Below are 14,662 nucleotides of genomic sequence, written 5' to 3'. Positions count from 1 at the left end.
CAGACAGGAAAGCGGTGGAGAAGAATTTTCGTGCAAAGAAGAATTTGGTCTGTAGAATAAGATCTAATGAATACAATAGAATCTCTGCCTGTGACACTGCTAAGGAGATATGGGAAGCTTTGCAAGCAGCTCATGAGGGAACTATGCAAGTAAAGCAATCTAAGATCGATATGCTCACTACCGAGTATGAACTCTTCAGGATGAAGGATGATGAATCTATTCAAGATATGCACACAAGATTCACTTCCATCATAAATGAGTTGTACTCACTTGGTGAAACCATTCCTAGGAATAAGCTAGTAAGGAAAATCCTTAGTATCCTGCCTAGCTCTTGGGAAAGCAAGGTGAATGCTATTACTAAAGCAAAGGACCTGTAAGAGCTGACCATAGATGAGTTGATTGGAAATCTGAAAACCTATGAGATGAAGAAGAAGATAGATAGTGAAAAAAGAGAACCAAAGAAAGAAAAGAACCTGGTACTCAAAGCTGATAGAAATGATTCAAGTGAGGAGGACAGTGACATGTCTTACTTAACCAAAAGATTTCAGAAGATGGTCAGAAGAAATAGAGGAATGCTAAAAAGGGGCAGCTCTAGCAAACAAAAGAACTATGATCTTTGTCATAAGTGTGGAAAGCCTGGGCACTTTATCAAAGACTGTCCTATCCTGAAGCAAGAATTCTCCAAATACAACCCTGAGAAAGCAGCTAAGAGGAACCCGGTTCCTGACAAGGACTTCAAAAGAAAGATATCTACTGACAATATGGTAAAACATGCTCTTGCATCATGGGGGGACTCCTCTAGTGAGTCTGAAGATGAAACTAATGCTGGTGATAGCTCCATGATGTCAGTTGAAAGCGAGGAAAATGAATATGATTCAACTTTTTTTTTAATGGCCCAATCAGATAATAATGATCTCTTGGTAGTAGTCGCAGACCTGAGGGAAACAATGGAGGGACTAGAAACTGAGTCTAAACATGAAAATACTAGAAAAGTAAAAGAGATAGCAAGTGAGGAACACATTAGGCTTGAAAACGAGTTGAAAGCTGCGAGAACTGGGTTGTGTGTTGAAACTGAGAAAAACAAACACTTCCAGATTGAACTGAGAAGAGTAAAAAATGATCTTGAAAAGTCCCTAAAGTGGACCTGGTCCTCAGAAGCTATCACTGCCATGCACACTAATAATGGTGGAAACAGATAGGGAATAGGGTTCCAAAGGGAGAAAATCACTTACAACCCACATAGCAAATATTTGACTGTACCCGAAAATTGGTTGTATGCCCACTGTGGGAACAATGGATATTTCAAGGAAAATTATCAAGCCAAGGTCCAGTTCATTCAGAAAAACAAAATGGTTGCTGAAAATATAATCACTAAAAGGGGACCAGGTTCCACTTACAAAAAATGCATATTACCTGCATGGACTAAGAGAACTCTTATTCATCCTCTTGTCTACTACAAGGGACCCAAACTTGCTTGGGTTCCTAAAACTAACTCTTGATCTTCTTGTGCAGGGAACAGTGAAAGGAAGCGGTCAACAATGATTCATGGATAGTGAGTGTTCAAAGCACATGACTGGGAACACCATGGACTTTCTTTCACTAAAAGCCCTGCAAGGAGGGAGTGTATCCTTTGGCAATGGGAAAAAGGGGTACATTCTTGAAGTTGGAAAAGTTGGGAAATCACTCACTCATTCTATTGAAAATATGTACTATGTCAATGGTCTTAAGTACAGTCTCTTGAGTGTCTCTCAGATCTGTGATAAAGGAAACAAGGTGGAATTCTTGTCCAAGATATGTACAGTTACTAATCTAGTAACTGGTGAAGTGGTACTTGTGGCCAAGAGATACAAGAACATCTATGTTGCTGATTTCGATTCCTTACAAAGTGGTGATCTAAGTTGTCTGAAGGCTGTTGATGATGATGTTAAACTTTGGCACAGAACATTGGGGCACGCAAGCTTCTCTCTTATGAACAAACTAATTCAAAAGGACCTGGTCCATGGTCTGCCCATGTCAAAGTTCAAGGTACAGAAAGTTTGTGATGCCTGTGCTAGAGGAAAACATGTGAAGTCCTCTTTTAAGCCTAAAAGGGATGTGAGCACCTCAAAGCCACTTGAGCTTCTGCATATGGACCTATGTGGCCGATGAGAGTGCAAAGCAGGGGAAGAAAAAGATACATTTTTGTGATAGGGATGACTACTCCAGATTCACATGGACTTTATTTCTCAGAACTAAAGATGAAACCTTTGAGGTGTTTGTGGACTTTGTGAAGAAAATCCAGGTGAAAATGGAATCTAGAGTCGCATGCATTAGATCAGATCATGGAACAGAAATTGACAATGCCAAATTTGATGAGTTCTGCAATGAAAATGGCATCACTCACAACTTCTCAGCTCCCAGAACCCCCAGCAAAATGGAGTAGTGGAAAGGAAGAATAGAACTCTTGAAGAAATGGCAAGAACAATGCTAATCGACAGTGGAATTACAAAGAACTTCTGGGCTGAAGCGGTCAACACTGCCTGCTACGTGGTGAATAGGTGCATGATCAGATCACTCCTGAACAAAACCCCATATGAGTTGCTGAATGGAAAGAAACCCAAGCTGACTCACCTAAGAACATTTGGGTGCAAATGTTATGTTCTCAATAATGGAAAGCATCAACTTGGTAAATTTGATGCCAAGAGTGATGAAGGAATATTTCTGGGCTACTCTTCTCAAAGCAAAGCATACAAGATATACAACAAGCGAACTCAATGTGTTGAGGAAAGTTTTCATGTTATTTTTGATGAGTCTTATCCATCCTGTGAGAAGAGTGCTGAAGAGGATCAAGATGGAGAACCCTCACTAGTCCCTGGTGAAGTCATTGACATGACAAATGGAAACGCATATATGATAAGCCAAGTAAAAGAGCTGAGTGAGGACAATACTGCCTCTTCTTCACTGGAACCAGGTACCTCAATTACAACCACTGAAGCTGAAGAAAGGGTGGTTGATGCAGTTCAGGGTACTCCACTAGTACCTACGAGAAGAATACAAGAAAACCAGTTAAATGTACCCACGTCCTCTACAAATGAACCTCAAATGTCTAACTGGAAACACAAAAACACTTATCCTCTCGACAACATAATTACCCCTCTAGATTCCGGAGTACAAACCAGGTCAAAAGCCAGAAATTCACTTGCCTTCTCAGCCTTTCTCTCCCAAATAGAACCCAAGAATATCAAGGAAGCCCTAAAAGATGCAAATTGAATTACAGCCATGCAAGATGAGTTACATCAATTTGAAAGGAACAATGTCTGGCACCTAGTACCTAGACCCTCAGATAGAACCATCATAGGAACCAGGTGGGTATTCAGGAACAAGCTTGATGAACATGGAAACACCACACGGAATAGGGCCAAGCTAGTGGTTCAAGGCTACAATCAGGAGGAAGGGATTGATTATGATGAAACGTTTGCTCCGGTCGCTCGCATGGAAGCTATTAGAATTCTAATCGCTTTTGCATCTCATATGAAATTCACCTTGTTCCAAATGGATGTCAAAAGTGCATTTCTGAATGGACTTCTTAAGGAAGAAGTCTATGTGAAGCAACCTCCAGGGTTTGAATGTCATGAACATCCTGAATATGTCTTTAAACTGGACAAAGCATTGTATGGGTTGAAGCAGGCTCCTCGAGCTTGGTATGAAAGGTTGTCAAAGTTCCTCTTAGAAAATGGTTTTAAAAGAAGGAAAATTGACAACACCTTATTCCTAAAGAAACGGGAAAGGAACCTGCTCATTGTTTAGGTCTATGTTAATGATATCATTTTCGGGGCAACAGCTGATTCTCTGTGTGAAAAATTTGCAAAACTCATGGGAAGTAAGTTTGAAATGAGCATGATGGGGGAACTGAACTTCTTCTTGGGACTTCAAGTAAAACAGTCCTCAAAGGGTACATTCATTTGTCATCAAAAATACATTAGGGAGCTCTTGAAGAGGTTTGACATGGAAGCATCAAAGGTGATAGACACTCCCATTGCTACGGCCACTCGACTGGACATGGATAAAACTGGATCCCCTGTGAATCGAACCATGTATAGCGGCATTATTGGGTCTCTTCTCTATCTCACTGCCAGCAGACCTGATATTATCTTCAGTGTAGGGCTATGTGCAAGGTTTCAATCAAATTCCAAGGAATCTCATTTGAAGGCTGCCAAAAAAATTCTGAGATACCTTAAAGGAACGTAGGACCTCGTCCTTTATTATCCCTCAGGTGACAATTTTAATCTCATTGGATATGCTGATACAGACTATATAGGTTATCTTGTGAACAGGAAAAACATTTCCGGAATGGCTCACTTCCTAGATTTATGTCTTATCTCTTGGGGCATAAGGAAGCAAAACTTAATGGCTCTTTCAACAGCTGCAGAATATGTAGCTGCAGCTTCCTACTGTGCTCAACTTCTATGGATTAAGCAGTAACTGGAGGATTTTGGGGTACTTATCGAGAGTGTGCCCCTTCTATGTGATAACACCAGTGCACTCAACATGGGCAAGAATCCAGTTAAACACAAAAGGACCGAGCATATTGATGTGAGGCATCATTTTCTGAGGGACAATGTGGAGAAAGGGTTGATCTACATGAAATTCTGCAGCATAGAAGACCAAATTATAGATATCTTCACCAAAGCATTAAGTAGGGAACATTTTGAAAGAAACAAGGTGAAGCTAGGGCTTTTAAAGCCCAATTGAGAACCTGATTCCTCATCATTTGACTATGAAAATCACCTTCAGGTAAAACTATCTAAAGTGTTTTCTGGCCAAGTCTAACTCACTTCAATACCGTTGCAGGTAAATACGCATGATGAGTATAGAAGCTATAGATGCAGTGCATGGACGATAAAAGAGGATTAATACTTTCAAATAACAGGTCAAGGACATGGTTCTTCACCAAAGGTTAGTAGTTCTGTGTATTCCTTAATACACGTCTTAAAAGGGTACAAAACTCAACTGCCATGTCATCCACCTTTTCAGGCCTTGCTGTTGCGTCTCTTCACTTCAAATCGTTCCATCTCCCTCTGAAATGTTGCACTTCTCCACGCACAACCGCCGTTTCAGAACCGGTCCATATCTCTCTCTTCATAATTATCCATTCTTAATAAAACCCTCCTTCGTTCTCCACAAACGATAAGTCCTCCATTAGAACTTCCCAAAGTACCTTCACTCCATCTTTTCAATGGTTGATGCAAACTCTGACCTCCCTGCCTCAGTCATCCATAATACTGAAAAACCTATGGAGTCCTCCATCCCTACTAAGTCTTCTATAACCATTCTTACTCTCCCCACTAAAATCACACCTCACCCAGATTCCCCGTCTCTCTCCATTTCAGAAACCCCTAAAATTGTTGATCTGTCCTCTCTATCTTTTGAGGTTCCCACTAATCAAAAAACAAGTGGAGACCAAGGTCAAAGCCCTGAGGTCACAAAGGGTTCCGCCATTGTTGCTGCAGTTTCTGTGGTGGCAGTGGTGCCGATTGAGGGAGAAAATGTTGTAACCATCTTTGTGGTATCTACTGACGGTGTCCTACATGAGATAATTTCTCAGAGAAACGAGGTACAGGGTGTGGGGGGAAGAAGGAGCCATAGTAACTGTTGAGGGCGTTGCACTAGCAGAAACTATCGGGCCCTCACATGAGGAACCTGACCCTTCTCTAGAGGACCCAGGTCGGGTTTCTCATTCCCAGGACAGTTCTGCTCCTGTATTTGCTATTGCACCTTTGGACATTCAAGCACCTGAGATGAGGTCTAGTGATGAAGAGGATTTAGACAACCTGGCTCTTGATGCGTTCATAGTCAAGCAAAGGGTGGTGTCCACTCCTGAGTCTTCCACCAAGCGACCTACTACCAGGTTGCAAGCTAAGGTGGCCTACAACTATGCCCTTCAGAAGAGCAGAAAAAGTAGTAAGAAGCAAAGGACGAGGTTGGTGAAAGATAATGTGCCAGTATATGATAAAGTTGTCCCTGTGGTAGAAGTGGAAGAGGAAACACCAGAGGAATCTGGTTGCTTGGTGAGACGGTCCCAGAAAAAGAAGCAGCCTGCTTCTGTAGAGAGAGTTTCAAACCCTATTTCAAAGTTGAAGGATGTTGTGAGTGAGCCCTCAAATTCTGATGAGGATGTGTTAGTCAAATCTAAGGGAAAAGAGAAATCAAGTGGTGGGAAGTCTGGCAAACGAAAGACTGAAACTGTTCAGGAACTTGGTTCAGTGAAAAGGCTGAGGAGTGAAGGCAGTTCTGTTTCAGAACGCCTAAGGCACCAAAAGGTTCTGCTGGGTTGTACGTTTGACCCAGCAATCTTTGAGATGGCTGGTATGCGACAAGTTCTTGAGATGGTAGAGTTTCAATGATGGGGGAATCTATTCCAAGTAGATGCACCTAAGGTGTATGAGGATGAGGTTCAAAGCTTCTTTGCTAGCTTTTTTCCCGTTGAGACTGACTATGTTTGTGCTTTGGTGAATGGAGTAGATATCGTGTTCGATGTAGGTTTGCTTAGGGACATTCTTAAAGTCCCTACAGTTGGTGTGTCTAGTGTGAAGGATGCGTGTCAGTATAATTTCTGGAATGTTGTGGTAAAGGACAATGCGAACCAGAAGGGGGACCAGATTAACAAGAAGGCATTACTCCCTGTTTATCAATTGCTCTTCGAATTGGTAAACAAAGTTCTATTTCTTCATGCTGAGAGGAGGTCCATGACCTCTAAGTCTGACCTGTTTTTGATGGAGCAACTGCATAGCTTTACTCCTGTCAGCCTGCCTGCTATTATGATCGAACACATGCAAAAAGTAGCAACTTTCAAGGATGGTAATCATGGCCTTCCATACGGGTTTCTGCTTATGCAAGTGTTTAAGTTCTTCGAGGTGCCGCTGGGGCAAGGCAAGGTAGGAACTAAGAAGCAAACTTTCTCACAGACAACGTTGGAAGAATGCGGGTGCATAGAAAAGAATGGGGGGTAGGCAGTACATCAACCGTCTCACAGCTCATTAATGCTCAAAATAGTGCAACTAAGGAGATCCGTCGGTTGAAGTCTAGGAATGTTATCCTAGAAGGTCAGCAAGCCCAAGGGGTTCTGACGTCAAATGATGAAGTAGCTCGTTTGACTAAAGAGAATGTTGATTTCAGGGCGCAAGTGGAGAACCTGAAAGTAGAACTGCTCAATGAGCAAAAGTCGGCCAATTCCCGAATAGATCTAGTTCTCGAAACTCTTGTTGCGGCCTCCAAGCCCTCTACTCCTAGTGCCCCCTAAGTACCCCTTCAGTGACCAGTTTCTAGAATGTTCTTTTAAGTTTTTTTGTGGCAGATGTTTCGTTTCTTTATGATGTGGTTGGGATGTAACAGTACTACTCCCGTCTTTAACAGTTCAATTTTGCCTTTTTTTAAGCAAAGGCATATATTTTTATCTATATAAAATTTATCCTCTTTTATTGTCTCATTGCTAGTATTTTATTATTCTCTTCTCTATCATGTCGTGTGCACATATATGGAATAAGTTAGCTCGGCTAGACTTCTTTATGTTGTTTAACTGCTTGTGTCTTTCTAATGATGCCAAAAGAAGGAATAAAATAATGATGACAAATTAATTTGAATCAAGGATCTGATTAAGGGGGAAGGCATAAAGTCGAGGGAACTTGTGAGATCGTGTTACTTTATTTAGTTCTCCTTGCTCTAAATACATGTTATCAATGTCTAAGTTTGTCATCATGAAAAAGGGGGAAATTGATGGGTTTTCAATGTCTTTGCCTTATGTTTTGATGATCTAACAAACTTACTGTCAAGGACCAGATAGGGAACCTGACACACTTGGGCTACATTGCAAGTTAACGGATTCCAGCTAAATGTGAACTGCTATAGCTTCAGGAGATAGAGAACCAAACAAGGACTTGATACCCTTGTGGTTCCCTCATAGCAGTACGAAGTCAATTGGACACATCTGGAAGCGATGTGACTGTCTGCACTATTTCTGCCTGCATTGCACTGTCTCTAGTGGCCAGTTATTCTTTGACCAACTAAAGTTCTAACATCATTCAAGTGATGTCATCAAGGTAACAAGGAGTTTATATCAAAACATCATTTGAACACTTGAGAGATCATTCAAGCTTCTGCAAAATAGTGAACTTCATTCTCAAGAGCTTTAAGAACAAAGTTAAATGCTACTACGGACCAGTTCCTAAATCTAGTATTTTGTTGTCCTTAGTTGAGTTGTAATTTTGTGATTGTTCTTATTGTAACTCCTAAATTGCTTAGCTAGAAGCGTTGATTAGGAACCCTCTTGTAAAAACCATAAACTCTCTGAGTTTGTGTTGTGACTAGAGTTAGTCATAAGTTAAAGCCTTTGTTACTAAGAGTTACAAAGTGGCTTATGGTAAGAGTATCACAAGTTAGTTGAGTTGGAGTCTTTGTAATGGAGTCATTACAAAGTGGCTTGTAATAGGTGTTTACAAGTTAGTGAAGTTGAAAGCCTACAAGTGTATGTCGTAGTTTTAGTTCCCTTGATTTGGGATTTTTTCACGTAAAAATCCCGTGTCTCATTTACTTTCTGTTTCATTAGTATTCTCAGTTAAAACACATAGAGAACCAGGTACTCTACCGTTTGGTGGACTCATATAAACTAACACATATGTTCATGGGTCTCAGAAAAATACTTAAATTAAAAAAGAGTTTACTTCAATGATATTACTCAAAGGCATAATGGTCTTATGACATTCCAAGAGATTTTATGGATGTACTTCTCATGCATTGCATTCATATACATTGACCCATGACCAGATGGCGTTATATACGCGTATATATGTATATGGGATATGGGAAAAGGTTATGACGTTATATACGCACCACCACATGATCAGCTGGTATACGTTGATGATTTGCCCACAGTGGCCGAGATGATATGATGGGATACCCTCAGAGGCTTAATGATGTTATGAACGCATATACCCATGCATAGTATGACATTTATATACATATGCACGACATTATAATATTAAATGATTCACAGAGTTATTCAGATATACATGTTGAATCTTTTACTCCATTTTTCTCCCACGTCTACTAGTTACTGATTTTCATTCCTTACATACTCGGTACATTGTTTGTACTGACATCCCTTTTGCCTGGAGATGTTGCATTTCATGCCCGCAGGTCCTGATAGACAGGTCGAGAGTCCTCCAAGTAGGCTATCAGCTCAGCGGTTGATGATTTTATACGTTGCCTGAAACTTATATATATGTTGTATTTCTTCATGCTTTACTTCGGTTCTTTTACCTATGATAGAATGATATGAAAGATACGTTATGTTGGTACTTGGTTGAGTAAGGTACCAAGTGTCCGTCGCGGCCCATCTATTTGGATCGTGACACTACTACCGGAAAACAAAAAGGGGAAGATGGCAAATAAGGCAGGTGAGAATGTACCAAAGGATCTCACCAGAGCATTAATTGGAAGTTTGACTTCAACTTATCACCTCGCAATAAATCTGTTAAAGTGATGCTGCTATGCTTATTTGCCCAACAAAAAGTAGAAAATTGTTCACCATATTTGTTCTATATATAACACATTCCTCAGTTTAACCAAATTCACTAACTGAATTATTGAGTGAAATATCTCCAGGATGTCCGATTTGGCATCAAATATTGTTTCATTATCTTAAATAGTACAAGTGTACTACTAAATAAGCTTCAATATCTGCAAGTACCCATTTTGCCATCAGTATTAATATCCATCTGAGAAGCATTTAAATTTACTAGTTTTGATTCAATTTTCAACTTTCATAAAAAAATTATATTTGAGTGAACTTCATGTCCAAATACAACGATTTACTTTCATGAAAGTCTTTTTGAACTCTTAACTTTAGATGTTCTCTATTTCTTTTTTCAATTTAAATCAAATATTTGGATCTGGTGGGCGGGGGTTGTATTGTTGATTTAATCAAGGATTAGTTTAAAGAAGTTGTCTAGATTTATTTTACTACTATTCAATAAAATATATTAGTCAAAATCATTCGTTATGCTTGGCACGACCTGGAATCAAAATGGAGTACTCAGAAAAGAGTAGATCCTTCTGTAAAGCAAAGTCAGTTTTATTTGCGGATTCAACAGATCACAATAACTTTATTCTCAACAATAGCAATAAAACTTTGTATTTGTACAAGAAATATATATTCCAAATCTAATAAAGTATTTTGTCTAAAATCCCGAACCCATAAATCATAATCCGAACCCATTGGCCAGTCCTTAATTTCACAGACAAAGTTAAAACAAAAAGTGAAAAGCAAAAGGGAGAATTTTCTTTTTGTGTGCGCGCGCAAGACCACCAGAATCGTTCACAAACTAAGACCAATGCTTTTTTATCTTCGCTGGACTAATAGCATGTTTGGTCTAAGCTTCTCGCAGGCCAAAATCACTTTTTTATTAAAAAAAATACTTTTTTTTCAAGAAGTGTTTAGGCCAAACTTTTATAAGAGAAGCACAAGCAGTTTTGGATAAGAAAAAAAAATAGCTTCTCTCCAAAAATACTTTTCTGAAAAGCACTTTTAAAAAAAATACTTAAAAATACTTTTTAAAAGCTATACCAAATGTTAATTGCTGCTAATAAGTACTTTTTAAATCAATTAGTCGAACACAAATTATTTCTCACCAAAAATACTTTTTGACAAAAGATTCTTCTCAAAATAAACTAATATAAGAAGGTTGGCCAAAGAGGCTATAAAACATGGTAAAATCTGAATCAGAAACATACTTGCAGTAAATGGTACAATGCTTCATCAGATACGTATGGTATACTTTTTGTTCCAGTAAATGAATGGCCATGTTTGGGTTTAAGCAGTTCCAAAACTAAAAGCAGAGTACGTACTAGGAGTAATTAATTTCAGTATGAAGCCCAGAGACTATACCTTTTACTATAAGTTAGAGGAATCAAAATGGTACAGACATAAAGACAAGAAATGGGCAACACTCTTCTGACTGTACATCGACTTAACTTTCTGAATCCTACGATTGGTCAATGTCAATCAGACATGAGAAGAACAACTTTGGAAGTTCTTTGAACATCATCATTGTACCATTTTCAACAAACGAGTCCGGAATCAAGGTTCTTTTGGACTCAAAATATATAAATAGGTAGGGGGAAAAAATGACATTTTTATATATAGTGCCAAAATACTTGGCACTATACATTAACTTTAACTGTGCCGTTAATGTATAGCGCCAAGTATTTTAGCACTATACTGAAAAAGCTGACATGCCCAGGTATAGCGCCAAAATACTTGGCGTTATATATAAAAAACTGACACGCCCAGTATTTTGGCTCTATACTCCTTTTTCTGGCCCCACCAATAATTCTTGACTTCAATAATTCAAAAGTGTATAGTGCCCACTTTTTGGGCGCTTTATAAAAAAAAAACGGCTAGCCATTTCCTATATAAAGAGGCTAGGATTGTATAGAAATTCATTCAAAAAAATTTTAACTCTTGTTGAAATGTTTATTGTTGTTAAATTCTCCAGCATTTTTTCATTATGTCTGAAGAGCGTAGAATAAGAGTTTCATTATATTTGGGGGGGTGAGGTTGTGATGGAGAATAACTCCGTGGGCTAGAGTTTACCTGCTCGGTGTCATGTTAAATTGCCACTTACAATGGAGTACGATAAATTGATATCGTTGTTATGCAAAAAAAATGAGTGTGAGGAAACGTTCAGTGATGCTTAAAGTAACCGGAAGAAATCCGCATTCCGTCACTCCGCAAGGAGTTGCTTTTTACTCGGAGTTTAACATAGACGATGATGAAACTGTGAGTGATTTTCTGAGGACTCCGGACGAATGCCGGGAATTTCTTGTAATCACAATGTTAGAGATGTACGTGAAGGTCGAAGACGTTCCAAAAAATGAGGTTGTGCGTAGTAGAGATAACCCCCAGTCATCGGGTGGTTATTCTGGAGCAGTTTTTGCCGGACAGGTTCCAGATGAAAGAGTTTTCCTTGATTTAAACTTATCACTGCCGGCGAATGAGCAGCGAGAAAATAATTTATACCCTGCTTTCCATAATTCACAAGACGAGTGGTACACTTCAATTTTCATTTGTGTTAATTATATATATTTTGGCGTATTGAATTTGTATTAACGCTCATATATTTAATAGGGGGTACCGGCCGGATATGAATTTTACAAGTGGCCCATCCGGTAGTCATCACCTAATTGAAAACGTCCATCATGGAATTTCATCACATTACGACTTGTAAGTGAAGTGATATAGCCATATGGAAAGCATTTATTAATTCAGTAGCTTATATTTTTGTTGGTTGTGCAGTGAAAACGAGCAAGTTGAACCACCCGTACTCACTCAATTGACCGAAAATGATGTATTATATCGGGATCTGGCAGATGCACAAAGTGAGGAATAGAACAGTGATTACGATAACAATGTCGATGAATCCAGAGATGAGACACCCTTTCCTCGTGAGGATGGTGATGAGCAGGATGAGGAGGAAGGACCTGATTTGAAGAGAGACCCCCCTAGACGAAGAGTGTACGGGTCTGAAGTGTCGTTTCATTCAAGGGAGATTCCTTACATTGATAACTTGCCAACTGTGCCAGATGTGGAAGCTCTCACAAGGGATTTTGATGAAATTCGGACAGCAATGTGGGATGAGTCTAGACCAACGGCGCTTGCAAAGGGGATGTTTTTTCCTGATAAAGCGTGCTTAAGCAGCGCTTGTAAAATGCACAACGTAAAAGAGTGTCGTGAGATACAGGTATGGGAGTCAAGTCCGATGGTATACAAGGTTGTTTGCCGCAGGTGGTTTTGGCCATGTAATTGGATGTTGCGTGCGACCAAGAAGAAGACAGGTATGTGGAAAGTGGGTAAATACATTCTCACCCACACATGCGAAATGGACACATTCAACGGGAATCACTTCAACTTGGATATTGCCTTGATTTCTCTTGTACTTATTCCGCACCTCGAAGCGTCCATAAGGTATAAAATCAAATAGTGCATTACAGCAGTCCACCAGGAACATGGTCATACAATTACTAAAAGAAAGTCATATCTCGGGCGCAAAAGAGCGTTTGAAATAGTCTATGGTAACTGGGATAAGTCATTTGCAGATCTGCTTAGGTACATGCCCCGGGACAGTTGTTGAATGGAAGCTTGAGCGGATTCCAGGTAAACCAGAATATATATTCAATTACGTGTTCTGGGCGTTTAAGCCAGCAATTGATGGTTTTCGCATTAACGACCTGTAATATCCATAGACGGAACTCATGTCTCGTAACAGACCCCCTCCCCCCAAATAGAAGGAGCAACAACAGCCCCGTATATCGCTGTAAATCCACCTCCGCTGACTCGTCGGTGATAGTATGGTGGATCTGCACCAGGTGGTCTCTAATGGGGACCAACTGCATACGACTGGACCCAGATGCTACCTCCTCGTCCTCCGGCATGAAACCCGTGAGCATGTGCAGCATATCCCAATATGTCTGCCGCGAATAATATCTCATGGTCGCAGGCAGTAAAACTGGCAAGCCATCAGCGGACAGGCCATATAAACTCTCAGTGTTCTGGAGTGTGATGGTGGCCTCGCCGATGGGCAGATGGAAAGTATGCGTCTCCGGTCGCCACCGCTCAATCAAGGCCGTGATCAAAGCATAGTCGAGCTGTATCCGGCCAATCCTAATAATCCTATATAATCCCATCTCCTCCAGGTAATGGACCACGCGGGGATGTAGAACGCGGGGAGGACTCAAAAACTCCCACAATAGATCCACTCTCTTGGCCCGAAAAGTCTGTGTAAGCAACTGTCCGTCCCATATATACTCGAATCTATGCTGGGGTTGTAGGGCTAATAGATCCAACGTTCGAGGGTCGGGATGTATAGTCGCGTCCATGTCGTCAACTGTAAATTCATATTTTTTAATAACTTAATTGTACAAATTATATATATATATACCTATGAGTTCCGGGCTCGATATTTTGAGGCCAAATGGCACCAAACTATCATTAATAATTATGTATTTTTTTATAATTTAAATTCATATTTTTTAATAACTTAATTGTACAAATTACTAATTATGTGTGTTGATACAATTATTAACTTAATTGTACAAAGTTTGCATTTTCAACTACCAGTATAAGATACTTAAACAAAAGGAATTCTAAGCTAAAATACTACACATTACTACGCTACAAGGCTCTAAATTTTACTACGCTATAAGGGTCTACGTTTTACTACGCTAAAAAGGTCTGGATTTTACTACGCTAAAAAATAATCTAAACTAACCATAAACAACAAATAAATTTAATTGCAAATAAAACATAAAACGGCATGAAAACACATATATATATAAATCAGGATAGTAACAGACAAATTTATTTGATAAATTTATATTTTTTTATAAAACACTAATATTAAATCCGGATAAATTTAACATGCTAGTTTCGAAAAAAAAACACAAACCGAAATAGAACACATACAAATCAAATAATATGCATTATTATAAAAGTTTCAACTTAAAATAAACCGAAATACCTCGATTTAGAATTTTCGGAAAGCAAATAGATTGAAATTTTGACTCCGGAAGTGTGAATCAACAATAATACGAAGCTCTATTCGAATGTGGGACCTACGTTCTTCACCTT

General features: G+C 39.4%; 1 protein-coding gene across 1 annotated transcript; it reads left to right on the top strand.

Moving 5' to 3' along the window:
- Positions 1-422: 422 nt before the first annotated feature.
- On the top strand, positions 423-1,199 carry LOC104222412 (uncharacterized). Its single transcript, XM_009773648.2, has one exon. The coding sequence runs from the start codon at positions 423-425 to the stop codon at positions 1,197-1,199; it is 777 nt and encodes a 258-aa protein (XP_009771950.2).
- The last annotated feature ends 13,463 nt before the right edge of the window (positions 1,200-14,662 follow it).

The sequence above is a fragment of the Nicotiana sylvestris genome, chromosome 10, assembly GCF_000393655.2.
Source record: "Nicotiana sylvestris chromosome 10, ASM39365v2, whole genome shotgun sequence".
Classification (NCBI taxonomy): Eukaryota; Viridiplantae; Streptophyta; class Magnoliopsida; order Solanales; family Solanaceae; genus Nicotiana; species Nicotiana sylvestris.
This window is presented reverse-complemented; position numbering and strand designations above follow the sequence as displayed.

Excerpts from the sequence above, each read along its gene's own strand:
- LOC104222412 (XM_009773648.2), top strand. The coding sequence starts at position 423 with ATGAAGAAGAAGATAGATAGTGAAAAAAGAGAACCAAAGAAAGAAAAG.